The sequence below is a fragment of the Cebus imitator genome, unplaced genomic scaffold (assembly GCF_001604975.1).
Source record: "Cebus imitator isolate Cc_AM_T3 unplaced genomic scaffold, Cebus_imitator-1.0 Scaffold140, whole genome shotgun sequence".
NCBI lineage: Eukaryota > Metazoa > Chordata > Mammalia > Primates > Cebidae > Cebus > Cebus imitator.
This window is the reverse complement of record NW_016107455.1, coordinates 1,357,028-1,378,509: the sequence shown is the minus strand read 5'-3', so window position 1 is coordinate 1,378,509 and position 21,482 is coordinate 1,357,028. Positions and strand designations below refer to the sequence as shown.

The window sequence follows — 21,482 nt, the reverse complement described above, 5'->3', positions numbered from 1 at the left end:
TTTTTTTGAGACAGAGTCTCGCTCTGTCACCCAGGCTGGAGGGCAGTGGCATAATCTTGGCTCACTGAAACTTCCATCTCCTGGGTTCAAGTGATTCTCCTGCCTCAGCCTCTGAAGTAGCTGGGACTACAGGTATGTGCTACCATGCCTAGCTAATTTTTGTATTTTTAGCAGAGATAGGGTTTCACCATATTAGCCAGGATGGTCTTGATCTCCTGACCTTGTGATCCACCCACCTCGGCCTCCCAAAGCATTGGAATTACAGGCATGAGCCACTGCACCTGGCCCATCATTCCTTTTTATGGCCAAATAATATATTTTGTGGATAATATCAGATTTTATTTATCCATTTATCAATTGATAGACATTTGCATTGTTTCCACTTTTTTGGCTATAATGAATAGTGCTGTATACACATGTGTGTACAACTTTTCTGGGTAGACGTATGTTTTCATTTCTCTTGGGTTTATGCATCTGAGACAGATTGTGTCCCTGGGCTTGAAATGTTATAGAATGGATCTGGCCAAACATAATGACTCTCTATTTTATTTTTGAAAATTGAAAGATTCTGCAATAATGAAATTAATTGGTCAGAAACCAGCAGTGAAAACCATCCTTTTTGGTTTGGGGTCGGGGGTTGTTTGGCTTTTGTTTGTTTATTTATTTTTAAATATAAGGTTTCGCTCTGTCACCAGGCTGGAGTGCAGTGGCATGATCATAGATCCCTTATGTAGCATATTTATTATATACTCTCATAATATCAGTCACTAATGTGAAAATCATTTTAAACTGTTGACCCTATTCTAGGGAGAATCCAAAAGTCTTCTTAGGTCAAATGCAACCAAAGAATATAATTAGAGAAATAGGAATGACAAAATGGTTAGCTTTTTAAAAGTTACAGATGATTCCTCTAATACCATACTACTACACCCATTTTCAAAGTGCCTTCATTGCTACCTTCAGTGGGCCTGAAAACACAGCCAGTGAGTGCTGCCTCTGCCTAGCAGATCTCACCAACAGGTCTCTCATTAACATCCACGATAATACAAAACTGAGACTGGTCTCAAGTGTACCTTTCACAGGACGGACATAAATTTTAATGTAGTATAGAGTAAAAGCAAATGTATTAATGTTTCACAATTGCTTATTGAAAAGAGGGAGATACTATCTCTAGTGAGTAAGAGATAGTATCTAGCAGTCTCTCTTTCCTTTTTAAGTCAATAATCATGTAATTTCTATGTCTAATTAGAGTCATTTAATGAATCAGAACTTTCTTTTACAAGTCACTATGGTAGAAGGAATCCTCTCTGTCAACATTAGAATGGAGAATAATTATCCTTTGGTTTGTAAATTTCACCAGGCGATCTCCAACAGCATCTCCAAGCAATGTTCATCCTACTACGCCCAGAAGACAACATCAGGCTGGTAAGTTAGTGGTGTCATTATAATTTTCTTCCTCAAAAAAGACTGTCTAAGATAGCCAACATTAAACAGTCATTTTTACATCCCAGTACAGTGCTGGGAACTATGTGAAGAAAGAATAATGGCATTTCCCCATCATCGAGGTGCAATTGGGGGTATCATCTAATGTGGAGTATTGTGAAATAATTTAATGTTTTAAGACTGTTGGTAAGCACCAGTTTGTAAATTATTAACTATAATAACAGTTGAAGTTCAGAAAATGGAGAAAGAACCTGGGGATTTGACCTAGATGTGGAAGGTTTATGTAGTCAGTGGAGCCTGAGCTGACTCTTGAAAGATGATGAGATTTGGCTTGGTAGAAAGAAATTATTCTAGGTAAGGACTTAACAAGCAAAAACATACATAGGAAAGGATAAGGAGGGAGTGAAATGGCCAAGGATTGATACTGGCTTCAGACTTGGGAGACGTGGACTTAGGTCCTTACTAATTATATGATACTGGACAAGTTACTTTACCCTGTCTGTGCCCATTTCCTCATCTCCTGACTACCTCTCACATTGAGAGGATCAACTGGACGTGAAAACATACTGAATAGTGCAAAGTGCTGTCTAAGTATGGGTATTATTATTATTATTGGGAAGATAGAGACTGGAAAACAAGGCAGGCAAATATGGATTTAGTGCTGTAAACTGGAGGTCTCAGACTGGCAGTGTGTAGGCCAGACATTTAGTTTGGATCACAGTGTTTTTTTAAAAAAAAAGGAAGCCAGAATTTTAAAGTTAGGTGAGGTCTGGCATGGGTTCTTAATTTACCATAATCTTCACATTTCCTATTGCCTTCTTAAGTCAGTGTCATCATTTGTCATCATTCCTGCATTGTTGTAGTAGTACCTCCAATAAATCTAGGAAAACAAAACTGAGATGAGCATGTTTATTTGTGGAAATTGGAAAGTATTTCTACCTATGTAAAATTCACGTGGCTTACTTCCCTTATTTATATTTCCCATCTGACCCTCTCAGTGGTGTCCAATCATCTGGCTTCCCTGGACCATATTGGAAGAAGAATTGTCTTGGGCCACACATAAAATACACTAACACTAACGATAGTTGATTGGCTTAAAGAAAAAAAAATCACAATATCTTATAATGTTTTCAAAAGTTTATAAATTTACGTTGGGCCACATTGATAGCCATCCTGGGCTCCATGTGACCCATGGGCCATGGGTTGGACAAGCTTGCTGCTTGCTTTCTTACTCACTAGAGATAGTATCTCCCTCTTTTCAATAAGCAATTGTGAAACATTACGGGTTTTTGAGCCAAGGAAAGCCATGGGACAGCTATAGTAGTTAAGGAAGATTCCTCAGAAGCTAATGCAGATTAGAGATGAGGAAAAGGTCATTTTAAATCAGGGAGGCCTGTTGGGTAGTTATGGTAGTAATCCAGGTATGTGGTAATGAGTCCTTTGGTTAGACTATATAAAAATTTAAGGAATCCTTTCATAGTTATTTTATTCTTAATTTTAATTTTTTAAATGTTTTATATCCTAACCAAAAGTAACATTATACATTTATATAAATCTTATCTGTATTTCTTTCTATATTTCATTCTTTAATAATGATTTAAGGCTGGGCACGGTGGCTCACCCTTGTAATCCCAACACTTTGGGAGGCTGAGAGATAGCCCATATCGCACCTATTATAATAGTATTAAATAGTAGTCTTGGGCGAGGCGCAGTGGCTCATGCCTGTAATCCCAGCACTTTGGGAGGCCAAGGCAGACGGATCCCTTGAGGTCAGGACTTCAAGACCAGCCTGGCCAACATGGTGAAACCCTGTCTCTACTAAAAAAACAAAAATGGGGCTGGGCGAAATGGCTCACGCCTGTAATCCCAGCACTTTGGGAGGCTGAGGCAGGCAGATCATCAAAGGTCAGGAGTTTGAGACCAGCCTGGCCAACATGTTGAAACTACCGCTCTACTAAAAATACAAAAATTAGCTGGGTGTGGTGACACGTGCCTGTAATCCCAGCTACTCAGGAGAATGAGGCAGGAGAATCACTTGAACCCAGGAGGTGGAGGTTGCAGTGAGCCAAGATCACGCCATTGCACTACAGCCTAGGTGACAGGGTGAAACTCCGCTTCGAAACAAAACAAAAATTAACTAGGCATGTTGGCACACACCCTGTAGTCCCAGCTACTCGTGAGACTAAGGCAGCAGAATTGCTTAAACCTGAGAGGCTAAGGTTGCAGTGAGCCGAGATCATACCATTACACTCCAACCTGGGTGACAGAGCGAGACTATGTCTCAAAAAATAATAATAATAACATTGTTATTATTTAAAAGGGAACAAAGTGATGCAATTCTTATAGTATTAATAATCTGGAGTGGCTGGGGTGTGGTGGCTCATGCTCATAATCCCAGCACTTTGGGAGGCCAAGGCAGGAGGATCACTTGAGCCCAGGAGTTCAAGACCAGCCTGGGCAACATGACAAAACCCTGTCTCTACAAAAAGTAGAAAATTAGCTGGGCATAGTTGCATGCCCCAACAGTTCCAGCTACTTGGGGAGGCTGAGGTGGGAGTATTGCCTGAGCCTGGCAGGTTAAGGCTGTAGTGAGCTATGATCATGCCACTGCACTCAGTCTGGGCAACAGTGCAAGACCATGTCTACCATCATCATCATCTAAAGCAATGATTCCCAAACTTTAAAGTATATCAGAATCACCTGGAGAGCTTTGTTAAATCACCGATTACTAGACTCCACACACAGAGATTGGTTAGTAAAGGGGAAGCAGAGATCATTTTGGGTTTTTTGTTTTTGTTTTGTTTTTTGAGACAGTCTCACTTTGTCACCAGGCTGGAGTGCAGTGGCGAGATCTTACCTCTCTGCAAACTTCGCCTCCCAGGTTCAAGCAGTTCTCCTGCCTTAGCCTCTCGCATAGCTGGGATTACAGATGTGCACCACCATGCCCAGCTAATTTTTTGTGTGTATTTTTAGTAGAGATAGGGTTTCACCATGCTGGCAGGATAGTCTTGATCTCCTGACCTTGTGATCTGCTCGCCTTGGCCTCCCAAAGTACTGGGATTACAGGCATGTGCCACCATGCCCGGATGATAATTTGTACTTTTAAGCCAGTTTTGAAACACACTGATGCTGCTGATCCAGGAATCGCACTTGGAGTACATCTCTTCTAAAACCCATAACAACAGTCACTTGCACATACTGGGTGCCCAGTAAATATTTGCTGATAGCTTTCAACATTTGTTTGGTAAAGCTAAAACTTTAAAGAGATCTAATATCACTTTATCGTTTTCTCATTGATAACCTTCTGGAGTTTGGTTTGAACCTCTAAATATTAAAATAATTTTAACTACATAGAGACTTAGAATAACATGAAGGAAGTAGTTACAAAGGCAGATCTGGCAATTAAATATTTTCTTACTAAAATATGCATCTTCAGCTGCTTTACATTTATAAAATATAAATTCAGAAAATGTAACTAATGCCTCTGAATTCAAAGTTCAAATGGCAAGCCATTTTACAGTTGTTTTGAATGGTTACAAACACATAGTCATTATGTTTCAGATTATTGAGTGAGTCATCTCCAAGAAAATGAGTCAATGCATTGTATGACTTTGGACAAATTAGCACTTTTCTAACTGAAAGGAGCATTTGTAGACTCAAAGCAAAGGCTTTTGTTTTGAGTTAAATTTGGAATGCTAAAACTCTTAAGATTTGTGCATAAGGTTAAAAGAAAAGTTTGATAGTCAACTGAAAGTCTTGCTTTTTTTCTTTTTGAGACAGAGAGTTGTTCTGTCACCCAAGCTGGAGTTTAGTGGCGTGATCTCGGCTCACTGCAACCTCCACCTCCTGGGTTCAAGTGATTCTCCTGTCTTAGCCTCTTGAGTAGCTGGAATTACAGGCATTTGGCACCATGCCCAGCTAATTTTTTGTATTTTTAGTAGAGACAGTTTCACCATGTTGGCCAGGCTGGTCTTGAACTCCTGACCTCAGGTGGTCTGCCCACCTCAGCCTCCCAAAGTGCTGGGAGTACAGGAATAAGCCACTGTGCCTCGTCAAAAGTCTTGTCTTTATTATTATTATTATTATTATTATTATTATTATTTGAGACGGAGTCTCACTCTGTTGCCTGGCTGGAGTGCAGTGGCACAATCTCAGCTAACTGCAACCTCCATGTCCCAGGTTCAAGCAATTCTCCTGCCTCAGCCTCCCAAGTAGCTGGGATTGCAGATGCGTGCCATGCCCAGCTAATTTTTGTTTTTTTTTTAGTAGAGACAGGGTTTCACTTATGTTGGGCAGGATGGTTTCGATCTCTTGATCTTGTGATCCACCCACCTCGGCTTCCCAAAGTGCTGGAATTACAGGGGTGAGCCACTGTGTCTAGCTGCCTTTGTTTTTTAAATAACCCAAAGAAACCACACATTTTACTTTAGCATTGAAAATAGGACGAAGGCAATCTTTTCCTCCAGGGAAGCTCTGTGTTCCAAATACATTAATCAAGCATTAACTTTAGTACATAGTAAAATAAAGGAAGTGGTTTTATAGTACTCTTGCACATTACCAAAGATCAACCATTTAATTAAAATAATAAACTGGGAAATTAAGAATTTTCAGTACATTTGAAGTAACTTCAGTTGATATTCTTATCTGAAGCTGAAGTGCTGATAAGGTACAAAGAGGTCTTTTTTGAGTACTTTGCAGGAGAATTTAAGAAAATGAGGAGTTCTATGATTTTGGTTTTCATCATATGTTGCTTTCTAAAGTGGAAAGTGGTTTATTTTTTTCCAACTATCAATATATTACGTGGGGTTTTTTCCTCCCACACAATGCAAAAAGGTATAAATAAAAAAGTAAAAATCACTCTGTATTCTACACTCTGAGAAAATTATTCTTAGCAATTCGGATAAGTATCCTTCCACTTTTTAAAAAAAATATGTATATATAAGAAAGGTGGGTGGGTGGGTGGGGGGTGTGTGTGTGTGTTTGTGTAAAGAGTAAGAGGAAGAGCATTGTTTTGTTTTACAAAAATGTGATAAAAATAGAAATACCTTTTAGTAACCTACTTTCTTCATAGTTTATCATGGATATCTTTCCATCTCAAATAAATCATGGTTTTTAATGGCTACACAGAATATAATTCATATTTTTTTAGTAGAGACAGACCGGTTCAAAAAAAAAATTCAGACTTCCTCAAGCTCTAATCTTTTTCTTTTGAAGACAGTGTTCTTTAGTTTATTAGTGTCACAAGTGAAGCGTATTTTAATTTTGGCTATTGATTTTTCTTCATTCTTTTGACTAGAATTTAATATTTACATACTTTTGGAACCTTTCTCTCTGATGGATTGGGTGAACTGCCTGTCTTGGACATTGGGTTTTTATAATGTAGTTTACTGGGGGTAATTAATTTCTTTTCACCAAGAGTCTTACATCATGCACACAGAGCATGATGTAAGACTCTTGGTGAAAAGAAATTAAAGGTAAAGGCACAATGTAAGCTTTAATAAGAGTATTTCCTGATGTTAGATGATGCTGAAGAGAGAAGCTTTTTTTTTTTTTTTTTTGAGACAGAGTCTTGCTCTGTCGCCAGGCTGGAGTGCAGTGGCGCAGTCTCGGCTCACTGCAACCTCCACGTGCGGGTTCAAGCAATTCTCCTGCCTCAGCCTCCCAAGTAGCTGGGACTACAGGCGTCCACCAACACACCCGGCTAATTTTTGTATTTTTAGTAGAGACAGGGTTTCACCACCGTTGGCCAGGATGGTCTCAATCTCTTGACCTCGTGATCCCCCCCTCCCCCACCTGTGCTGGGACAGGCGTGAGCCACCGCGCCCGGCCTGCTTTTTTTGAGATGGAGTCTCGCATTGTCACCCAGGCTGGAGTGCAGTGGCACAATCTCGGCTCACTACAGCCTCCACCTCCCAGGTTCAAACGATTCTCGTGACTCAGCCTGCTGAGTAGCTGGGATTACAGGCACACGCAACCATGCCCAGCTAATTTTTGTATTTTTAGTAGAGACTGGGTTTCACCATGTTGGCCAGGCTGGTCTCAAATCCCTGACCTCAAGTGATTCGCCTACCTCGGCCTTCCAAAGTGCTGGGATTATGGGCATGAGCCACCAAGCTGGGACAAGAGAAGCTCTTTTATCAGGTGGTATTTGTAAACTGCTTGTAATCAGGTTAAGCATTTAAATTAGATGCTGAGTATTATTCTTTAATAGATGAGCTTTGAAAACAGGTTGAGTTCTTTAGGAATGAAGCAGAGGCAGGGCCACTTCAGTCCTAAGATTGCTGGATCCAATTCACCTGAAACTTGTAATAGGCTTCCACATTTAAGTAGTAAATGTAGTTTCTTGGAAATATAAACTTAGTTACTATTGCTGCCAAGTTTTAAAATCCATTATATTGTTTTGTTTAGACAATTGAAATGGACTTCAGTAGCGTCCTTTTCAAGGAGAACTTTAGTTGATTAATCAAATGCATCTCAATTATTCTTATTCCAGTCATTGATTTCAGTCTAAGTTCTGGAGACTGAAGAAACATTGGAAATGGCATCATTTTCAAAATTAGGGTATTATGTACAAACCTTCCATTTTAAATTATATTTCTTTGATTATGTTAAGAAAGTAGATTGTTAGATTTTGTTTACTCTTAACCTCCAGCAGAGGAATATGAAATAAACCTCAAACCAGGATGAGTGTTAGACTTTCCTTATGCCTGTGACACATAGATTTGTAATTCCTTTGTAGCAGGAGCGGCCGCAGGAAAGGATCTCTCAGGCACCGAATACAGGAGGAAGGAATTTATTTCAGCTGGGGGCTTGGTGGCATAGGTGCCTAACAGCCAAGCTCCTCTAACAAAGGGAGGTTCAGCCTTTATATAGGCTTATACTTTATATGTTACACCTGGAAGAATCTTAGGTTCATAGTTTTATGACTCACATGTGAAAAGGTCTCTGTTTACACTTTCAGGAATTACATATGAAAGGGTTCCGGTTTACAGTTTTAGGACTCACATGTGAAAAGTTCTCTGTTTACAGTTTCAGGAATCACATATGAAAGAGTTCCGGTTTACAGTTTTAGGACTCACATGTGAAAAGTTCTCTGGTTTGATCTTGTTTTAAGTAAAAATAGTACCTTCTGGAGAGTTTCCCCAAGGCCTAGCCTGTTGTTTTCAGGAAGGGAATTCAGGAGGTGCCAACTGGCCTCCTGTCTCTCCTATTGAGATGCACAATGGATGACAGGCGGGGGAGGGAATCCCAAATGCCTGGGTCTCCCTTCTCACCTTAACCTAGGATCTTGAAGCTTAAAAGGAACTTTTTTTTTTTGAGAATTTCATTCACTCGCTCTGCCACCCAGGCTGGAGTGCAGTGGTGAGATCTCGGCCTACTGCAACCTCCTCCTCCTCGATTCCAATGATTCTCCTGCTTCACCCTCCTAAGTAGCTAGGATTATAGACGTGTGCCACCATGCCCAGTTAATTTGGTTTTGTTTGTTTGTTTGTTTGTTTGTTTTTGTATTTTTAGTAGAGAGAGGATTTCACTATGTTGGCCAGACTGGTCTGGAACTCCTGACCACAAGTGATCCGCCCATCTTAGCCTCCCAAAGTTCTGGGATTACAGGCATGAGCCACTGTGCCCAGCCTAAAAGGAACTTTAAAGTCTTGGGTTTATCCCCTCACATTTCAGAATTTTTTCTGTAAAGATTTTAGCTCTTCTTCTAATTAGGATATAGGTGTTGAATTAATGCTGTAGGTACTATCTAAAGGTCTGTAATCAAATCCCAGTAATTCTTAAGTGCTATTCTTCCATCTAAGAAGCTTAAAATTGACCAGCCTGGACAACATGGTGAAACCCTGTGTCTACCAAAAATACAAAAATTTAGCCAGACATAGTGGGGGGCACTTGTGGTCCAAGCTCTTTGGAAGGCTGAGGTGGGAGGATTGCTTGACCCCAGGAGGCAGAGGTTGCAGATCACCCCACTGCATTCCAGCCTAGGTAACAGAATAAAACACAAAAACAAAAAAGAAGCTTAAAATTGAATGGATCTGAGATATGCATGTTATTCAAGCTTAAGTCAGTGTGAAATGGCTGGGGCCCTTCTCATTAGGTTTGGGATCTTCTGTTACAGTTTGAGTAAGCAAGGGAGAGCCAAACATTTGAAATGCTTTTGATATGGTAAAATAAACTTTTTAAAAAGAGACAACTCGCTGAGCACAGTGGCTCACACCTGTAATCCCAACACTTCGGGAGGTTAAGGCTGGTGGACCACAAGGTCAGGAGTTCAAGACCAGCATGGCCAAGATGGTGAAACCCCATCTCTACTAAAATTACAAAAATTAGTCAAGTGCAGTGGCAGGTACTTGTAATCCCAGCTACTTGGGAGGCTGAGGCAGAATCGCTTGAACCTGGGGTCCAGAGGTTGCAGTGAGCTGAGATCGCACCACTGCACTCCAGCCTGGGCAACAGAGTGAGACTCTGCCAAAAAAAAAAAAAGAGAGACAACTAATGTTTGCAATGAATATCACTTACAAAGAAACTCTTGCAGCTCACTTTTAACTTGGTCTGATAGCTTGCATTATAGGTAATATGAAAGTTTTATTTTTCTTTTTATCAGCTTTGACTTCGCTAATCGGTTGCCACTGGTTGGTGTAGGAGCTGTAGATAAATTGTAAGAAACACAGTTCAGTTGTTCTCAGGCCATTTGTATTTGAGCCTTGCCAGAAATTCTTGGAGCCTTAACAGAGAATAAAAGATCCTCTAACACATTCAGGAAACTTGGGCCAAGGGAGGCCCAAGTATAAATATGTAATAATATGTGAGATCTTGTTTATAAGAAATTCTAGTTTACCTGCACCAGGTTTTCTGGTTAATTAACATGTTGCATAGTGTTTCTACAAGCAGACAAGGAGTCAGTACTGGCTCCCAGTCCACCACATATACATTTACTATTTATCCATTTTTCTATGTGTATAATGTCCCACCCTTGATCACAGCCTTCTAGACCTTAGTTCATTTAAATGTTAGTTCTTCTTAATTTTCTCATAAGTGAATTTGGTTTTAAATGCTCAGTTACTTCATGGAACATGAAGTCAGAAGTACTCTGTCCTATGCATTTGGCATCAGAATGGTAAACATTACATTCTTGTTATATCCATTCCTATTAGAAACAAGATTTAATGTAGCCACTTCTGCTGTTTGTGCTTCTCTAGCTTTTCCTAGGAGTATCAGAGTAGAAACAAAAATATAGCCACCTCTGCCTTGCTAAATGGGTCATTTGAGCCGTGCAGCTATCTCTCTTTTTCTCTTGGCCTGGTCATTTTGGAATAGTTACAGAGTTAAGGGGAAGAAGACTCTAAGAACAGCAGCACTGAAAAAAAAAATTCCAAGCAGAAATTTCTGACAAATAGGAGCCAGTTAATGGATTAGAATTCTGTTTTTCTAAGGAATAGGGGTTATTTTATACAGAAGAATTTGCCTCTAGATCACATTTTCCTGGTTTCAAAGAGCTGTCATTTTGCTGGGTGCAGTGACTCACACCTGTAATCCCAGCACTGGTAGGCCAAGGTGGGCAGATCACCTGAGGTCAGGAGTTCAAAACCAGCCTGGTTGCTTGCCCAACATAGTGAAACCCCATCCCTACTAAAAATACAAAAATTAGCTAGACATGTACCTGTAATCCCAGTTACTCAGGAGGCTGAGGCAGGAGAATCACCTGAACCCAGGAAATGGAGGTTGCAGTGAGCCAAGGTCACACCATTTCACTCCAGCCTGGGTGACAGAGTGAGACCCTGTCTCAAAAAAAAATAAAAAAAGGTTCAGGCACCGTGGCTCATGCCTGTAATCCTAGCACCTTGGGAGGCCGAGGCAGGTGGGTTGCCTGAGCTGAGGAGTTTGAGACCAGCCTGGGCAACATGGTGAAACACTGTCTTTACTACAATACAAAAAAAAAAAAAAAAATTAGCCAGATGTGGCAGCATGCACCTGTAGTCCCAGCTACTTGGGAGGCTAAGGCAGGAAAATTGCTTGAACCCAGGAGGCAGAGGTTGCACGACAGAGCAAGACTCCATCTCTTTAAAAAAAAAAAAAAAATTTGTCATTTAAAAACTATTATTAACAAATGAAAGAAGAGTAGACTAGACTGTATACTCAAGGAGGGTATAAATCATGTCTCTGTCTTCCACCACTGAATCCTCAGTACTTGGCATTATTATATATATAATATATGTGTAATAAACATTTGAATGTTTCACCTGAAGTTGTTTTATTTTTAAGGCTTATAAGGTATCTTTTTGAACTTATTAAGGAAATTTCCAAACATATCAAAGTAGAAAATACATCCTCATAAACTCATTACTTAGCTTTTTTTTTTTTTTTTTTTTAGCCAGAGTTTCGCTCTGTCATCCAGGCTGAAACGCAGTGGCACAATGTCAGCTCACTGTAACCTCTGCCTCCTGGGTTCTAGTGATTGTCCTGCCTCAGCTTCCTGAGTAGCTGGGATTACAGGCATGTGCCACCACGCCCAACTAATTTTTTTTGTATTTTTAGTAGAGACAGTGTTTCACAATGTTGACAGGCTGGTCTCGAACTCCTGATCTCAGGTGATCCGCCTACCTTAGCCTCCCAAAATGCTGGGATTACAGGCATGAGCCACCTGCGCCTGGCTGTTACTCAGCTTTAATAACCATCAACCTTTTGCCTGACTTCTTTAATCTATCCCCTCTCCTTTTTAAATGCTTTTGTTGGAACATTTTAAAGTAAAACTCAGAAACCATGTTATTTTACTCTAGGTACTTAAGAAAAAGGCACAGTAACCACAATGTCATTATTACAGTAAAACTCAGAAACCATGTTATTTTACTCCAGGTACTTAAGAAAAAGGCACAGTAACCACAATGTCATTATTACACTAACAGTAAATCCTGAATTTCATCTAAGATTCTGTCCATCTTCAAATTTTCTGAGTGTTCTTTTAAAATTTAATTAACCAATAAATTAAAACTTTTGACAAAAAATGAGAAGTTTCTGAAAATAAAATCTCCTTTAGTTATTGAAACAAAAAATCTTGTGGTGTATTAACATGCAGGAATTCATTGTAGCAAAGTCAATACTCCCCTTAGATGATGCTGATAGTTTATTTCATATTATAATTGTTTGTGGGAATTGCATCTCTGAGACCAGTACATTCATATACCTCACACTTCCCTCTTCAGTCTTTAGTACACACTGTGGTGATTATTATAAATTACACTAATAGCAAACATCTTATTCAGCATTTACTGTGTGCCAAGCACTGTGCTTTAAGTGTATTATTTTATAAGATTCTTAAAACAACCTGACAGATAGGTATTATTATACCTACCGCCAATTAATTTAATAACTTAACAAAGGTTTTATAGCTAGTGTACAAGCTGAGATTTAAATTTATGTCTCCTAACCTCTGGCTCTCCTGCCTTCCTGAGTATGCTTTAAGATGCTGATGCAAAAGGGTTGAAATTATCTGACATTAATATTCTAAATTTCATAATTATTCTGTTGTCTGCTAACTTCCAGGCTGTAAGACTGGAAAGTACTTACCAGAATCGAACACGCTATATGGTAGTGGTTTCAACTAATGGTAGACAAGACACTGAAGAAAGCATCGTCCTAGGAATGGATTTCTCCTCTAATGACAGGTATGGTGGTACCATTTCAAAATGTGAAAACTGCTTTTTAAGTAACCTGTTCCAGTTGCCTTTTTATTTTTTTGAGATGGAGTGTCACTCTGTTGCATAGGCTGGAGTGCAGTGGCACACTCTCATCTCACTGCAACCTCTACCTCCCGGGTTCAAGTGACTTTCCTGCTTCAGCCTCTGGAGTAGCTGGGATTACAAGTGTGCGCCATTATGCCTGGCCAATTTTCGTATTTTTAGTAGAGATGGGGTTTTGCCATGTTGACCAGTTTCAAACTCCTTACCTCAAGTGATCTGCCTGCCTCGGCCTCCCAAAGTGCTGGGATTACAGGCGTGAGCCACCATGCCCAGCCCCAGTTGCCTTTTATCACAAAAATGTCTTGTGCAGTTCTGCTGTTAAAGTTCAAGACATAAAACTAGAGAACATAAGTATCTTAGCCACAGTCTTGAGAGACAAGAATGTTTAGTGAATGTCTTTGGTTGTGCATTTACCATTATTCCATACCTTCATCTCATCTTTAGGTAGTCATGATATAAAGCAAGTGGTTTCAAAGTTACATTTCCAGGGAAAAAAAGCTGCTTTTTCTTGGCAGTCTGCTCTATGTTTGTTTTCTTTTTTATTTCTTTTTCTTTTTTCTTTTTTTTTGATACAATGTCTCACTCTGTTGCCCAGGCCGAAGTGCAGTGATGCAGTCACAGCTCACTACAGCCTCAAATTCCTCCTAGGTTCTAGGAATCCATGCCTCCTAACCTAAGTAGCTAGAAATACAGGCATGCACCACCATGCCCAGCTGTCTGATCTCCTTTTGTTTTTCTCCTAATTTTTCTAGAGATGAGATTTCCTTATGTTGGCCAGGCTGGTGTTGAATTCCTGGACTTCAGCAATCCTCCTGCTTTGGCTTCCCAAAGTGCTGGGATTACAGGCAAGAGCCTTGCACCTGGTCTACTCTGCTATAATCAGTAATGATTCACTTTGGTGATTCTAGGGCACCAGTGGTCCTAGATTCAAAGAGATCCCACTTAAACCACAATCTGTTTTATTTTTCCGTGTCCTTAAACCTTACTTTTACCAAATGTTATGCCTCCTTTTTTCTTCTATTGAGTTAAAAAGGATGGTGGGGGCAGGGGTAACGGTACAGGATGGCTCCTTAAACTCAAAGCAGAACTTTTTGTTATTATGTACCTTTGACTTTAGCTGTACTTCACATTCTATGATTAAAGATAATACACAACACCTAGTTTTTTAGGTGTGTCCTTAAGGTTTCTTGCTTTCCTTTTATATTTTCCCCACTTTTTCTGGAGAAACGTTTGGAAGACTGTGGAATGTGGCTGCTAAGCAGATCTTTACACTCTGGATAATAAGCCTCAGGAAATCCTGCCAGATGTCTCAAAGCATTGACTTCCTGGTTCAGGACAAGAATGGAACTATGGAGTAACTAGGGGTGTGACCCAGGCCTAGGGGAATTTAGTCACAAAGAGAGGAGAGGACCCGGGGAATGATTTTAATTGTCCTGTTGTTGAGGGATAAAAATCACATTGTCACTAGAAAGTTTCCCGAACCAGTGTTTACCTTATTCCTATATAGAAGTCAACCTGAAAATGACTTGGGGGTTCACAGGGATCACAAATCCAAAGTTATTAGCTTGTATACCACTTACAGCATTTAATTGTAGGCTCTGAATTAACACAGGCTTATAAACCACATTTAGGAAGCTTTCTCCTGCATAGTTTTAACTTCTGATGTTACCTAAGCATCAGAGCTTTCAGTATTTTCCTATAACAGCACCTACCTTGTTTACATTTATTAGGATTTTAGGACCTTTAATTTAGTTTTTTAATCTCTCTAGATCTGTATTGTCCAGTATAGTTGCCACTAATCATGTGTGCCCCTTCCTTCCTTCGTTTGTTCCTTCCTTCCTTCCTCTTCTATTCTTTTTTTTCCTTCTTTTCTTGTTTTTTTCCTTTTTGTCAAGAACAGGGTCTCTGTGTTACCCAGGCTGATCTCAACTCCTGGGTTCCTGCCTCTGCCTTCCTGAGTGCTGGGATTATAGGTATAAGCCACTGCACACAGCATGCATGTGTCTTTTTAAATAGATTAAAATTAAATGAAATTTCCATTCCTCAATTCTGACTAGTCACATTTCAAGTATTCAGTAACCTTATGTGCTAGTGGCTATCGTATTAGACAGTACATGTACAGAACATTTTCCATTCTTGCCGAAAGTTCAGTTGGACAGCACTGTCTAGCTCCTATTTCCTTTGTTCAATTCTCCCTGACCCCCTCCCTTGAAAACCTATAGAACAGGAACAGGAACCTCATGAAGCTTCAGTTGAGTCCTCCCCTAAAGACAGAAGACAATAACTGCAGAGTCTCTTGACCCAAAATATGAGCAAGCACTTTTGTGTCTTGTGTCTTTCACTTTGTCCTGAACTTTACCAGAAAAAATGCATTTTAATATAGGTACCCAGTAGTTATACTCAGTAAACTACATCTGTCTTTTGCAGTGGTTTTGTCTGAATCATATCTGACCAGTGTCACTAGCCGAAGGAAATTTTAGTTTATAGAAGACAAAATAAGGCATGAAAAGCTGGAAACTAGTTTTCATTCTGTATGGTAAACTTGCTGTTATGAAATTCCCATACATCCTCTACTTTAATGAGCTCCTTGGATAGTTAGAACTCTCAGGTACTCAGGTAATTTAAAAGCATTTCTGTCTCAGTTGTCAGTGAAGGAATTTGAATTTGTATCATTTCATGTCTGAGACTGTAAAATATTAATGCTTAAATGGTATTAAGCCAAAGTGGAACCCAGATTATGACAAGTACAAATAGTTCTTAATAATGCATGGCAGCCAATTCATTTAGCCTATTTGCAAGTTTTTTGAGAATCATAAGTAATAAATTTTTTTAAAATGCAGCAAAGTCTTGGTTTCTAAAATGTGACGTATATTTTAAGTTATAATAGAGCTTCATGGTTTTGTGTGGTTTTTTAATTTCTTTTTGTACCCCCAACACCTTGAAATGTCTGGTACATAATAGGCACTAAATAAATTTTTATTGAATGAGTTGAATATTTACTAAAATAAGTAGTTATACTTTAATGGAGAAAAATCTTGAGAGACTCAGGTAACCTAGACAAAAATACAAAGTGTGCCTCAGTCAGGCCTTTCCTTCCTGTTGTGTGAAAAAGCTACTTCTTAATGTGAAAAAGCATTCTGGCCTGAATACAAGCCAAAAATGTAATGTTAGTTCCTGTATATCCATGTCACTTGTCCAAAAGTCAACCAAAATCTGGTCACAAGCTTATAGATCATACTCTTTTGAAGCTTTCTTTTTATATAGTTAATTTCTAGATTTGTCACTGGACTACAAACCCATCATATTTATACTCCAAATTATACTTGTTGCTAAGAACCTGGCTAAGCACTCACTAAATACAAAACAAAAAGAGGGATAAAACTATCCCCACTTCATCTTCAAAACAAATTTTTTGTGTGCCTATCTCATCTACTCAACAAAACTTGTGGTAGAGCTGTCTTACTTGCTTCTGGACTCTGGCATGGTAGCTGTGCTTCTGTTGTTCAGGTCCAGGTTCCAATGTGGACAAGCTGTTTTGGTCTTGATTTGAATCCCCTGAGCTCTGGAATCACTAGCAAGGTGTTAAGTAGCACAGGCCAGCAAGTGTAGTGGAAAGACCAACTAAGGGCTGGCCTCCTTTAGCCCTGCAGTGACTCTTAACAGTTAAAAGTTTGGTATTCCTCATGCTGTTTTTAAAACATTTAAATAATGCTTTAAAAACAATCACTTAAATAATGCTTTAAAAACAATCACTTTCAGATGTATTTGGAACACCCATTACAGATTCATATTCATATTTATGTTATGTCTTTACACCTATACCTATGAGAATAGGTTTTGTTATTCACAGTTTAAGATGAAGAAATTAAGACTGAGAGAGGTCAAATAATTTTTTAAAAGAAGTTGTAATACTGAAGGAAATCAATCCCAGATCTTTTATTCAATGACTATTACATTTTAGGCGCTTAGGAAGTATTATACACTTTTTAAAAATTTAATCTTCAAAACAGTACAATGAAGAAGATATTTTTATCCTAGTTTTACAAATGAAGAAATTAAGGCATAAAACAATTAACTAATTCACCTAAGATTATACAATTAGTGCCAGAAACAGAGCCCATCCTCTTAACCATACTGTGCTTTTCCACCTCCCATGTGCCAGATTCTTTCTACTACACCATGCTGCCTCTCTAGATAGATTGGCTTGGAGTATCATAGAAGCCTTTCAGAGACTATCCAGAGGGGAAAAGCAAGTTATGGCAGCCTTAAGGAGAGACATTGGCAGATCTGGAGTAGGTTACTGTTTCCCAGCAAAGAGGTGTGATAGAGCATACAAACAGGGGTCCATGGCTTTCTGTACCAACCTCTTCCATTAGCTTAAAGTCCTTCCGGGGCTATTGTGTGATTGAAATAGCATTTTAGGCCTGGTGCAGTGGCTCGCGCCTGTAATCTCAGCATTTTGGAAGGCTGAGACGGGTGGATCATTTTGAGGCCAGGAGTTCGAGACCAGCCTGGTCAACATCGCAAAACCTCATCTCCACTAAAAATACAAAAATTAGCCAGGCATGGTGGTGCATGCCTATAATCCCAGCAGGAGGCTGCGGCAGGAGAATCGCTTAAATCCAGGAGGCAGAGGTTGCAGTGAGCTGAGATTGTACCACTGCCCTCCAGCCTGGGTGACAGAGGGAGACTCTGTCTCAAAAAAAAAAAGAAAGAAAGAAATAGTGTTTTTAAATACCATACTAGGGCTACCTTTTTGGTGGTTGTTGACGTTTCTGTTTACTCTGTGTTTCCACAGTGCTAGCTCAGTACACAGTCACAAAGCAGTGTTTCATTGATTTAAGTTGTGTTGTATCTGTTTTGTCTATCTTGATTACAAGCTATTAACAATTACTTCTTTATATTTTTAATTCACTTTCCCTTTTAGTCTATTGAATGTGTTCTGGTGTTCATTAAATCTATGTAAACCTGAGAATTAGAGGCAAATCACACAACCCAAGGTCTCCAGCAACCAGCAATAGTTATTGGCATTAAAAATAATCCTTGGGGCTGGACATCATAGCTCATGCCCATAATCCCAACACTTTAGGAAGCTGAGGTGGGTGGATCAATTGAGATAAGGAGTTCAAGACTAGCCTGGCCAACATGTGAAACCCCATCTCTACTAAAAGTACAAAAAAATTAGCAGGGCACGGTGGCACGCACCTGTAATCCCAGCTACTGGGCAGACTCAGGCAGGGGAATTTCTCGAACGTGGGAGGTAGAGATTTCAGTGAGCCAAGAGTGTGTCACTGCACTCTAGCCTGGTCAACAGAGTGAGACTTCATCTCAAAAAAAAAAAAAAAAAAAAAAAAATTCCTTGGAGTTGAGTTGGGCTCTGTACCCTGTCCTAAGATCTGCCAAATGCAAGACAATAGCAATCATCTGCATTTTTTAGATAGTGGCCATCTGCAAGATGACAATGTAGGAAGCTGAGTCAGTAAGTTCTCTTCATTAAATATTTAAGGAACTGACTCACTATCTCTTTAAAAAAAAAACAACAACAACAACAAAAACAGCTCCTGAGTCTTCAGGAGATTAATACATAAGATTAATAGTAATATGATAGAAATTTCTTCACTATAACACATATGCCAGAATTTGGAATTTAAGGGTTTATCCTTGGTGTTGAAAGAGTTAGTAAACAAAAGACTGCTTCCCAGAGTAACAGGAGTAACTTGTGGACTATTTCTTCTCTTGCAGTAGCACTTGTACCATGGGCTTAGTTTTGCCTCTCTGGAGTGACACGCTAATTCATTTGGATGGTGATGGGTAAGAGATTTCCTTTTTCATTCTGTTACAGAAAGCCAAGGGGTGGGGTTCCATCTTAGTACCCATTCATTCAGCTAAAAGGGAGGTCCAGTGTGCCAACTAAACTTACATGTCAGCAACTCAATGAGTCCTTTTAAACTCCTGTTTTGTAAAATGGAGTAAAAATACAACTTGCCAGGGTCTCTCACTTCTGTTCTTCTAGGCCAACCGTGGTAGGAATCAAGACAAAGAAGAACTAGTTTGTTGGCTGTTTAATCTGAGCACATGGGACTGTTGCAATGCTCTCCCAAAGGATGATATGTTCTGTTTCAAATAACCTCTTGCTGCTTCTGCCAGCTGTCAGCCTACAGTACAACCCCTTTCCTGTGCCAGTTCCTTCCAGTGACCCCACCCCCACCTACCTCCTAATGTTTTTAGAATGTGTCCCCAAGAGACCAAGATGTTTGCTCCAGTTTATAAAACCAGGGTCAGGTTTGCTAAGAACCCACAAGACTTCCAAATAGAAATATACAGAACAGTTTGTCCACAGCTACAGCTGGGAAACTGCATTTAATTCCCTAACTCCAATATGGGAATCCATTCATTTTGCCTGGTAGATGAGGTCAGACAATTTGTTGAACCTTTTCGGCCAAGTCTTATGCTCTAGTTAAAACTTCTGCATGAAATGCCTGATAATTCCTTCTACTGAGCCAGTTGTTAGCCTGGGAAACATCCTTGAAAACTTACAACTGAAATAACCTACCCTAATTTGTGGATTTTTGTCTTGTTCTCATTTGTCCTTAGCGGGTTCAGCGTATCGACTGATAACAGAGTTCACATCTTCAAACCTGTATCTGTGCAGGCAATGTGGTAAGATGACTTTACTATCTCTACAAAAGTGTTGTTTTTTTTTTGAGACGGAGTTTCACTCATGTTACCCAGGCTGGAGTGCAATGGTGCGATCTCGGCTCACTGCAGCCTCCGTCTCCTGGGTTCAGGCAATTCTCCTGCCTCAACCTCCTGAGTAGATGGGATTACAGGCACGCGCCACCATGCCCAGCTAATGTTTTTTGTATTTTTAGTAGAGACGGGGTTTCACCATGTTGACCAGGATGGTCTCGATCCCTTGACCTCGTGATCCACCCGCCTCGGCCTCCCAAAGTGCTGGGATTATAGGCTTGAGCCACCGTGCCCGGCCCAAAAGTGTTTTAATGTTATTGGAACAATATGTTGTGAGAAATGTTTGAAATGGTACAGTTTGCTATGAAAATGCTGAATGATCTGTTCATGTAACCACCATAGCTAAAGATGACCTAGAAATGCAATATTCAAATTGTTGCAATTAGAAGGCCTTGGGTGTTGGTGAACAAGTGAAATTCAGAGGTGGTATTCTAGACTTTGGCAGAGACTTAATCGTTCAGATAAGCCAGTTGAAACTGAGTTTTATTACGGACACATTGACTTAAGTTAGTTACTTAGTGAACTAAGAGCCAAGTCTAGAACATCACACTGCTGTGCACTAGCTATTTCTTTTCTTTTTTCTTTTTGGAGACAGAGTCTCATAGGCTGGAGTGCAGTGGCGTGATCTCGGCTCACTGCAACCTCCACCTCCCGGATTCAGGCGATTCACCTGCCTCAGCCTCCCAAGTAGCTGAACTACAGGCACACCACCATGCACGGCTAATTTTTTTGTATTTTTTAGTAGAGATGGGGTTTTACCATATTGGCCAGGCTGGTCTGGAACTCCTGACCTCGTGATCCACCTGCCTCAGCCTCCAAAATGCTGGGATTACAGGCGTGACCCACCTCACCTGGCCTGCATTAGCTATTTCTTAAGGTAACCAGGGATAGCATTCACAGAGTTACTTTATAGATAGATAGATTTCCATTTAAACTGTTGGTGGCTATTTTCATAATGCGAATAAAGCCTAGAGAAAACGTTATACTTGCTAATAACCATCAGCTGTCATACGGACATTTTGGGGTTATTTACATGGATTATATTTAATCATCATACCAAGCCCCCAAAATAATATTAGCCCCTTATTGTGGATGAGAAAACAGGTTTTGGAGGGGTTACATAACTGGCCTGAGAGTATTTCTCTCTTTTATTTATTTATTTTTGTCATAATCAAGTCTCAGCAGAGTATTTCTTACTTAGACAGGATAGATGTCTTTCTCTCATCTCTATCTCCATTTCTCTCTCTCTTTTAAAGAGACAGGGTCTCCCTCTGTCGCCCAGGCTGGAATGCAGTGGTGCAATCATGGCTCATGGCAGCCTCCAACCCCTGGGCTCTAGTGTTCTTTCTACCTCAGCCTCCTAAGCAGCTATGACTATAGGCATGTGCCACTACACCTGGCTAATTTTTTTTATTTTTTTTTAAGAGACTGAGGTCTCTCTATGTTGCCCAGGCTGGTCTTGAACTCCTGACCTCAGGCAGTCCTCCTGCCTCGGCCTCCCAAAGTGTTGGTATTGCAGATGTGAGCCACTGCACCTGGCCTTTTATTCTC

General features: G+C 39.9%; 1 protein-coding gene across 4 annotated transcripts in view; it reads left to right on the top strand.

The window, feature by feature from the left end:
- SSH2 (slingshot protein phosphatase 2) overlaps positions 1-21,482 on the top strand; it is a 302,028-nt gene that overhangs the window by 229,112 nt on the left and 51,434 nt on the right. For 3 of the 4 annotated variants that reach the window (XM_017542165.2, XM_017542162.2, XM_017542164.2), the window contains 4 exons: positions 1,361-1,425; positions 12,985-13,106; positions 18,924-18,992; positions 19,776-19,841. In XM_017542165.2, the coding sequence (XP_017397654.1) occupies positions 1,361-1,425; positions 12,985-13,106; positions 18,924-18,992; positions 19,776-19,841 (322 nt within the window). The remainder of the gene's footprint in view (positions 1-1,360; positions 1,426-12,984; positions 13,107-18,923; positions 18,993-19,775; positions 19,842-21,482) is intronic. The other variant, XM_017542163.2, reaches the window with a different exon arrangement.